Source organism: Leptopilina boulardi, unplaced genomic scaffold (genome assembly GCF_019393585.1).
Source record: "Leptopilina boulardi isolate dan_hultmark-lab unplaced genomic scaffold, ZJU_Lbou_2.1 LbouV2_151, whole genome shotgun sequence".
Lineage (NCBI taxonomy): Eukaryota > Metazoa > Arthropoda > Insecta > Hymenoptera > Figitidae > Leptopilina > Leptopilina boulardi.
In genome coordinates, this window is record NW_026137698.1 from 989,411 (window position 1) to 999,474 (window position 10,064).

At 26.0% G+C, this 10,064-nt stretch overlaps 2 protein-coding genes across 5 annotated transcripts in view; one reads left to right on the forward strand and one right to left on the reverse strand.

The window, feature by feature from the left end:
* The window catches only part of LOC127276748 (14 kDa phosphohistidine phosphatase-like), an 82,225-nt gene that overhangs the window by 57,318 nt on the left and 14,843 nt on the right, over positions 1 to 10,064 (reverse strand). The window lies entirely within an intron of this gene.
* Positions 1 to 10,064, forward strand: part of LOC127276745 (arrestin, lateral eye-like) — a 59,310-nt gene that overhangs the window by 38,589 nt on the left and 10,657 nt on the right. For all 3 annotated transcript variants that reach the window (XM_051297382.1, XM_051297383.1, XM_051297384.1), the window contains exons 6-9: positions 2,367 to 2,514; positions 5,755 to 5,973; positions 7,374 to 7,537; positions 9,738 to 10,040. In XM_051297382.1, coding sequence (XP_051153339.1) covers positions 2,367 to 2,514; positions 5,755 to 5,973; positions 7,374 to 7,537; positions 9,738 to 10,040 — 834 coding nt within the window. The remainder of the gene's footprint in view (positions 1 to 2,366; positions 2,515 to 5,754; positions 5,974 to 7,373; positions 7,538 to 9,737; positions 10,041 to 10,064) is intronic.

Sequence of the window (10,064 nt, forward strand, 5' to 3'; positions counted from 1 at the left end):
ACATCGCGATGTCTAGACCCTTGATTCACAAGAGTACAGTAGTAGATGGAAAAAGTAATAAAAAATTTTTTTTCAAAGCAAATGAAACCAACAATTTTTTCTCGGAAAAAAAGAATTACTTTTTCCTCAAAGCAATGCAAATTTTAAATATATACAACTTTTTATTACTTTATGTATTTCATTTGTTTTATTTATTCATATAACATTATTTTTTTTTAAATGTAAGTTTTAGAATTTTTACTCTCGTTCTTAGATGATCATAATTATGATCTTCAAACTAAATTTTTTTTTATAAGAATTAAATGTTTTTTGACAAAATTTGTTTCATTTGGAAACTGTATTTATTTTGCATATTACGATTGAGTTTTCTAATGTCTAGTTGCCCCCTGGCATTGAGGGAATAATTACAGTCACCTTCTGTAATGATTTGAAAAAAAAATAAATTATTTATTAAAAGGGAAATGATTCGGAAACATTACGCAAAATTATAAAAACCGCAAAAAAAAATTATTTGTTGGGCGCCAAACTCACCGATGAGTTATGTCAGCAACAACAACAAAAAGTGTCAAAATTTAAACCAATAAACCACAAGGTCATCAAGAATATATTAACAATTATGTATGTAACAAAAAATCTGTCATTGTGAATTTTACTCAAAGAAACGGCAGGTGCTTCTTTTTTGAAGTTCTTCAATGATCTCTAATTTTTTTCTTAAATGTGAGAACGTTTTTTTTTTCGTTTTGGCTTACATGACGTAAATGCAACAGGATTCATTTTAAATGAATAAATTTTATAAACTTTTTCAGAAAAGAAACATTTGACACAATGTTTGTATCTATAGACTGAATGAAATTCCCAATTATATTGTAAGAATGATTTCATACTGATCATAGGTAAGCGTGAGTGCGAGAGAATTGCTAATGGAACTGCGCATAAGAGTGCGTCTTCGTCGCACTCGTGAGCTGGATTATAGTCAATCATTCTTAATGTATATGAGAACAATTTAAGCATCAAATAAATAAAAACAAAAAAATAGAGATTTTTAATCGATACAATGAAAATAAATATATTATTGACTCACCAGTAATTCATATTTATCTCCGGATGCCGGTCGCCGGAATAGCGCTCTAACCTAACCCGTGACATGCGCGCCAGCTAACGTCGATTGGTGCGACACGGCGCGAAAATAATTCAAATTTTCCGCTAGAAATAAAAAAAAATAATATAAAAATAACTTTACGCCAAATAAAATTAAGAGTTTTCTATTTATCGCTAAAATTAAATATGTAAAAGAAACTTAATTTTTTTTAATTTAAACAAAAAACAAATTATTAAATTAACATAAACATAAATTTATATTATTATAAACATTAACATAAAAAATAATCAATTTATTTAAACTTTTCAATCATATTTTGTCTACGTAAAAAATAATTTAAATATAAAAAATAAAAATTTGTAAAATTTCCTAAACATTAATGGAGAATTGTTTCTCGAAATATCTATTTACTTTTTTTTATATTTTTCTTAAACGTTTCATATCATCAATTTTCATAGGTTTTTTTTTCTCTCTATCTCATACCGATAAAATTGATTGCCCACGGAAGTACTGGTTTTCAAGAAAGTTTGATCGAAAGAAACAAGATGCCAGAAGGTAAAAGACTGATTGAAACTCCTTGGAAGCGACATTATTGACAAGAATTCTAACTGAAAGCTTCCCTCATCCATTTCCCTATATCACATTATAATAATGTACATACCTATCGATCTTTCGGTGGAGAAATATTATTAATATTGAAAAAGGCGGGGGGAAGTAAAAAAAATATTTATTATAAATGGAGATGACTTTAAAAAAAAAACAAATATATATTTTCAGCAATGTCTATTAGCTTTGGACAAAATATTGGCATTCCATTATTTGAAAATTTTTTACTCTCTGGAAGGAAAATGTCAAAAATACCTTAATAAATGGTCGAGTTGAGAATATTTGAGGAAGATGAAAATAGTGTAAAAGCTCGCGCACAAGTACAAATTGGAAGATTCGGACTGGTAATCATAACATATGGGTGAAATAAATTTATTATTCTGTTCACGTGTATCAGATATCGTGCGTAAATCCTTATTTATTATCCGTTCCCAAAAGCAAAGAGCAAAATACCTGGGAGAGCTATAATGTCACATTGAAATAAAGACTTTGACCCAGTTCGAGAAGTTGAAAATGAAAAAAAATTATAGGAAACAAATTTTAACAAAATTAATAGATTTTTAAGTTCAGATTTTAACTTCAGTTTCGTTATTAGCGACTCTAAAAACCCATTGAAAAAAATTCAAATATTTACATAAAAAAATTTTTGTTGTTTTTTCAGAGTCACTTAATAGATAAATATGGAGGAAATGCACATCCATTTACAATGACGTTGATGCCATTATCGCCTCCATCAGTTCAACTAGTTCCTGCGAAAGAATACAATGGAGCACCAATCGGTACTAGCTACAATTTTCGAGTGTTTGTCGGTGAGTTAAATAAATACAAAAATTGTGCTAAAAAATCTATTTACAAATAGAAATCGAACCACAATTTTACATCGAAAAGATTGAATTTTTCTTTTAGGATTGTGTTTTTACTTTCCCATTGAAATTTTTTAAAATCTCTAAATTTTGGGTAAAACAAAATTTTTAAGTGGTGGAAAAAGAGAGCTAGAAAATTAGAGTGGATGTTTTAAGGAAGAAAAATAAAAAAAAGAGCCAAAATAACCTAGTGAATCAAATTTAGAGAAAATTTCTCAAGTTTTGGACACGACATAAAATCAATATTATAGATGATTCGACATAAAAAGGTGCAGTGGTTCTTATCTAAAATAACTTTAGTTTTATTCTGTATAGATTATCCATAATTTAATATAAATTTAAGAAAATATATTTAAATAAAAAAATTATGAAATATCAAATATATAAAAAAAATTTTTTTTAAAAAACAAAAGAAAATGAGTTCAATTTATCATCACTTCTTCATTGTTGGAATAAACTAAGAGTGACGTTAAAGGGAAAACACGTTCATATTAATTAAAAGAAAAAAATGAACCACAAAAGTGGTATTCTTTTATATCCTACCTATTTATTTCTACTGTAACTTATTTCAACTGTCGTACGATATTTTCCTTTTTAACTAAATTTTATAATTAATTTTGTCCTGCTTTTTTTAAACTTAATTAAAGTACAAAAAATCTTTTAATTTAATTATCGCGTTCTAAAAAGGGGTAAAAAAAAGAAAAAATTTAAAACGTTTTACAAAATTTAAGAAAAGAAAAAATCAACTTTGCTTTTAAAACCTCTTTCCTTAAACTTGGAAACAGTTTTAAAAATTTTTCTCTTTTCCACTTTTTAGTATAATAAAAGCATTCTATCTAAAGAAAGAATATTTTTTTTTTTACTTTAATTTTTAAATTTTTAGAGAAAGTTAGAATCGATATTTACACAGAAAAATAAACTTTAGAATCAACAACATTTTGCCAAAAGCATGATAATATTTTTATTTCAAAGTATATATAGAATTTAAATCAAGTCTCTCAAATTCTCTATAGTATGATTTTGAATCAATAATATTCGTATGCTTTTGATAGAAATGTTATTCAACTGCGTATTTTTCTTCAGGAATAATGCAAATATTATACTAATTAAACCTTTCGGTAACTTTTTTTCTATTAAAAATATTTAAAAAATAGTTTCAAACAAACCATCAAAATTTAGAATCTGTTAAATCTGAACATTTTGGAGCTTTATATTTAAATTTTAATAATTTTGAAAGCGGTCCAAATAAACTGTAATAAATCCTTCGTAATTTATCAATTTATTACCTAAGCTTAATTCAAGCCATAAGCTTCTAAACGTAAACAGTAAAGTACTTGAAACTCTATTTGGTCTAATAGCCTTTATTACTCGTAATGCACAAATCTGCTTTAGAATCGCTTTGAACGTAGAATATATACAGAATTCTAAAGGCTGAAACTAGATATCTCGAATCTAACAGCAGAGAGAAATAATTATTATCTAAAACGTAACGAACCAGAAACAGAGCTCATTAATAAGTTACCTTCAAAACTGAGAAAACTAAATTTTAAAAACACATTTTTTCACATCCAGATATTTAAAAGATTCATACACTATGTAATTTTTTTTTCAATATTTTCATAATTAAAATAAAATTCAAAATTTTTTTCAATTTTTAGATAGAAAAGTAAATAATTTAATAAAGTTTTTACCATCGACTCAAAGTAAAGGAAAATCATGAGAGGAAAACAGTATTTATTGAACAAATTAACGTTTCAAACAAATTTTCATCCAATTTACAAATCTTTTTAATGAATTTAATATTATGGAATAAAAATTTTTAATTAAAAACTAAAAAAAAATAGTTAAAAAATTTTAATTGGAAAAAAATTTTAATTAAGAATTTTCATTAAACTAAGATAATATAATATAAATATTTCAATTTATAATTTATTTTATTAATTATTGTTTAAAATTAAATTTTTATCTTTTTTCATGAGCATTTTGTTATATAAATTTTAACCCTGAAATTGTTTTATGTAATACATTTAGAGTGACCTTCGTCTAAAGGGGGCAAAATAAAAATGAAAGCTGGAGTATTACGTTTTGTAGTATCATCCAAGATTCAATAAACCGACTTAGAAAAATCTACATTTTATATATATATATATATATTTATATTCAAGAGTACAGAAGCTTTGGAAAATTGAAAAGCATTCAATATAAGTTCCAAAGGAACTCAAAGGACCGAGAGATATATTGAATACATTGCATTCAACTGCTTCGTCAACTTTCCGCTGCTTTCAAATTGACATTCGTCAAAAAATAATAATTCAATATTTTAAATACTATTTATAAGAACAATAAATTAAATCTTCTTTATGAATCAAATTTTTTACGACAAATATTATTCAAATTTAAAAAAAAATGGTAAAAACTAAATAAAATAAAAATCCATAAATACAGAACATGTTATTGAACATTCTGTCTCGAGAGAATGAAAAAAAAACCCTTTATTTATAGGTATAGTCTCCTTCGTTTTAGAAAACTCAGCAAAAAATCATTTTTCAATTTATCACACTCACATGTCACATATGTAACATTTTTTTTTTCTTTTTAAAATTTATGGATCATTGCCTAAGAATCTACGACAACATATGAAAAATTTATTAAGCCCATGAAAATTTTTGGAAAAAAAAGTTTTATTCATTTTTCCATATGTTATTGTTAAACAAATAAATTTAGCTTTGAAAATTTCAGTGAACCAGACATTAATTAAATTTTCCAAGCATGCTTCAAAACTTTCAATTGAAAATATTAATTAATATTTATTTGTTACTTTTGTTACTAACTGAACAAAAAAATATTGGATTCAACTCATATTTCGTTATTTATAAAAAAAAAAATGAAAGAAAGGTAATAAAACAGTGACCATAATATAATATATAAATAAAATACAAAACTAAATTTTATAAACGTAACCTTTAAATACATAAATGTTAACGTATAACAAAGGGTCATTTTGCTTTTGGAATAACAATTTTCATATAAAATAATTTCATTTGAAGGGTAATTGACTTTGTTAAAAAAAAAACATTTTAATATTTCGTCCAATTAGAGAAAAATTTAATCCATACTTTCAAATCAAATTTATATATGTATTTTTTTTAATAATAAAAGAAAAAAAAACGTTATTTTTATTTTCAGCCGAGACACCTGACGATAAATTGCTAGCAAAAAATACGACAATGGTTCAAATGGGAATCAGAGTGATACAGGGACCGAATTCACAATCAAGAAATCCCCTTTATAGAGTGCCTTCAACGACAGGAGAGTCACTGCTTAACAGAATTGAAGAATGCGATCCTCAAAAGATAAAAGTCTCTTACAACGACAACACGAATTCTGATATCGAAGAGGCAGAAGGTAAAAAAAAAATCACTGATATTTAAAAGAAAAATCAGAAAAGCTTAATAACAAAAAAAAATAATTTATACCTTTTGCACGGTGTCATAACTCCGTGTGTAATTGATTAATTTGAAATAATAATTTAGATTTCAGAAGTAAATTTGAAGATAAACCAAAAAGGAAATCATAAAGTGCTGCTCAGCAGATTTTGCCCACCCTGCAAAATTTTAGGCGTTGTAAAAATTTTTATATTTTTGTATAGATAAAACAATAAACAAAGACCTTTTTTAAAGCTTATAAAAATTGTGATACAAAGATATTTAAAAAAGTGTTTATTGTTTTATGAGTATTAGAAACAAAAATATAAAACTTTTTACAACGCCTAAAATTCTGTAGGGTTAGGCAAAATCTGCTGAGCGGCACTGTAATTTAAATTTTCTCTAATGATGTGTCTTTCTCTAAACCCCATTAAAATTTTTTTTAATCCTCTAAATCTTCACCTGTACACACAACAGTACCGATATACATTTTTATGACCAAATAACAATTCTAGAAGTACATAAATATTAATAGAGTAATCCTTCTTATGAAAATAGTAGATATGCAAATGAAATGGGAAAAGAAAAATCTTATCTGCTTGTCTATAAAGAGAACGAGAAGAAAAAGCGTTACCGAAGCAAAAAAGAACAACCATATTGTAACAATTTATAAATAGACATAGAAAAGCGTAAACCAATTATTTAAAATAAAAAATTCGTCACCTAAAAATTTTTCGTAAAAATTTGTTAAAAAATAAATTTTTTCGGCATAATTAGTTCTCAATTATTAATCATTTCTCCCTCGAGATAAATTAATAATTATCCATTATCAAATTTAGCGGAAACAAGTAATAAATCATTTAACGAATGCAATATATTCGGTTCCCAAATTAGTCAAATGTAATTAATATAAAGAGGATTAAAATACATTGTGTTACCAAATAATTTTATACTAACTATAATTCACTAAGAGACTATTTGGCAATTATTTATTGAAGATTTTGTAAAATACTGTTTTATATATATACGTATACATATAAAATTCTTCAAGTTCGCAGTTAATACTGGTGACAAGATTTAACGCTTAATATTCTCTCTGGGAGTCCCTGAATTTCAAATAAGTTAAACTCTCTTGGAGAAATCTTGAAAGTTTATGAATCTTCGAGGCTCCAAAAATATAAAGTTTGCTGAAAGTTTATAGTCCACTTTTTTGAGTGTAACCTTGCAATGAGTTTTAGCTATTTTATTTGACTGTAGTTCAAGATTTTACGAACATCCAGAAAAAAAAAATTTGTTCTTGATTCAAAGAATTGTTTCTAATAACTTTATCTCTTTATTCTTTTAAAAAAAATATTTCAATTTTTAAAATTTAATTTTCAGAACCGAAAATACCACATGCAGTCATGGAAAAGCAATTTCTCATGAGCGACGGCCCCCTACGTTTAGAAGCAAGTTTGGATCGTGCAATTTACAGTCGTGGAGATCCAATCACAGTTCGTGTCAACATTACCAACAATAGTAAAAAAACCGTCAAAAGGATCGAGGTAATTTCAATCATCTATTCGACATTCCCTTTAATACTACATTTCTTAATACATTTTCTGAATATTAAATGTCACCTGTTTCGATTTGTTTGATGTAAATAAATATCGATTCTACTATTTAAATATTTCACTTTTTTACCCAAATAAAATTTTTAAAATCAAAATTAATTTTGTTTTAAAAAAATAAGGAGGCATGGAAGAGTGAGAAAATGAAAGCAAAAAAAAAAAGTGAAAACAGTTGAATAATTTCCAGACTAAAAAGTGGAAGAGAGAAAAATTAGCTAAATATATTATGAATAACAGAAAAATATAAAAACTGGTAATCATTAAATATAAAAAGAAATAAAGTAGTTGAACGTATAAAAATAGTAGATATTGTGACGAGTTTGTAAAGAGTGGATTTGCTAAAAAATTTAAAGATCACTCTGAACAACAATTTTCCTTCTGTCTTAGAAATTCGTTCTTACAAAATTCATCGTTTTGTTATCTTGGTAATTTCCTTATTTCTAAAATACGACTTTGACCCACGAGATACAGTAGAAAATCGTAAAATTCATCTCAATTTTACGAAGACTATTTCATGACATAAAACTTTTCTAGCCGAAATCGGATTGTTATTCACAAAACAAATATATAAACCTGCAAATCAATTCCCTTTTATACTTTTCAATCATATTAGCACTCTTTTATATATTTTTTTTGTTTGTTTAATTAATTCTCGTCAAATAGAAAACTTTACTATCATTAATTTCTTAATAAAGATCCCTGTACTAATTACACCAAATATCTCCATATTAGAAAAAACATTTTTACTTCAATTATTAATTACTGAAACGTATATTTCCTTTCAAATACATTTCGCTTTATATTTTGTTCTTTATCGTACATCCGAATGTTTAAAAAGAAATTCTCTGAATCGAAAATATATTCCGCTCACTGCTTTTAAAAAGGCTTTATCGGTTTCTAAATTTAACGGTTTATAAATGTATAAATTTCTAGAAGTTAAAAACAAAAGAGAACAAGAAATAATTTCTGATCGGTTTCGTCAAATATTCATTTGACGATGGATCAATAATATACAGTCGGAAAAAAAAGAGGCAGAGCGCGTAGGCAACGCAACATGTCACACGACAATATTGAGGAAAAGTTCAAACAGAAATGTCACCCCCCAAAAGAGAAAGAAAACTAAATAGACATATACATGCAGAAAAGCAGAAAATATTTTCAATTTTGTTTGTGCTATTCAGATTTACATTTTTTAAAAAGCAAACTCGAAATTGACCTTTCAATTTTGAATAGAAAATATATTTTGAAACTCACGTTATTTAAATTGAAATAAATTTTGTGTCATAAATATTTTTGACAAAAAGTCAAAATTTTGACAAAATCAATTTAATATTACTATCTATTCTTTCGGTAGAAAAAAGAATCGTTGAAATGAAAAAAAAATTATTAAAGTTATTTTAAAAGTCTAAATATTATTCAAGGATTAAAGAAAACTTGAAATTGCATTCAGACAAGAATATTGGAGCAAACACGTTTCCTTGGGAATCAAGTGTAAATATTCGTGTCTCAGAGCATTTTTTTTTTCTTTTTTCCAATAAAAATTTTTTTCTGAGGAAATAAGCAATTTCAATAAATAGAGATCTATCAAAAACTTCGTAAAACTTTCTGTATAAGGAAAGGAATCCCTCGGTAATATAAAAAAAATTCAACAAGAAAAAAGTAGTCTCATATTAAGATAAAATCCCTTTTCTGTTTTGATCGAACTCTCAAGTGTCCAAATTTTTGTTTGACCGAATTTTTATTTCTTTGACAATACAAAATATTTGTTTCTTGTCCAGATACAGACATATTTACACTACACTATTTACATTTTATTTTCTCGTTTTTCTAAAATAACACAAATTTCATTAGAAACTTTAAAATTATTTTATTAAATATTTAAGTATTTTTAGAAAAATTATATAGATTTTTAATTCTGAGTAATCCTTTAATGGATGTGCTTTAAAAATTTATAGTTCGTACGTGTTATTTCAAGGGAGAAAATATTATATAAGATCGTAACATTAAGTGTCAAGACTACATACTTTCTTTTTTACCCTAAAAGAAATTTTAAAATCATTGAAACAAATATTCATTTAAAAAATTTAAAAAAGAAAAATATTTTCCAACTGATAATAGAAGAAATTTTTTACAGGCATTTGTAGTTCAACACGTGGACGTATGCATGTTTAGTAATGGGAAATTCAAGAATAAAGTGGCTTTAGTATCCTCTCGAGATGGTTGCCCGGTGGATCCAGGATTTACGCTCACGAGAAGTTATACTTTAAACCCAGAGAGAAGCAACACAAAAAATTGGATTGCATTAGAAGACAGTTACACCAGCAAAGACAGTTACACAAACAAAGCCAGTGGAAATTTAGCAGCGACGATTGTTTGCTCTGGAAAAGGACCCGACGACAGAAACGTTTTTGCTATTTATGTTTCCTACTACGTCAAGGTAATTAATTTAATTAATGAAAAT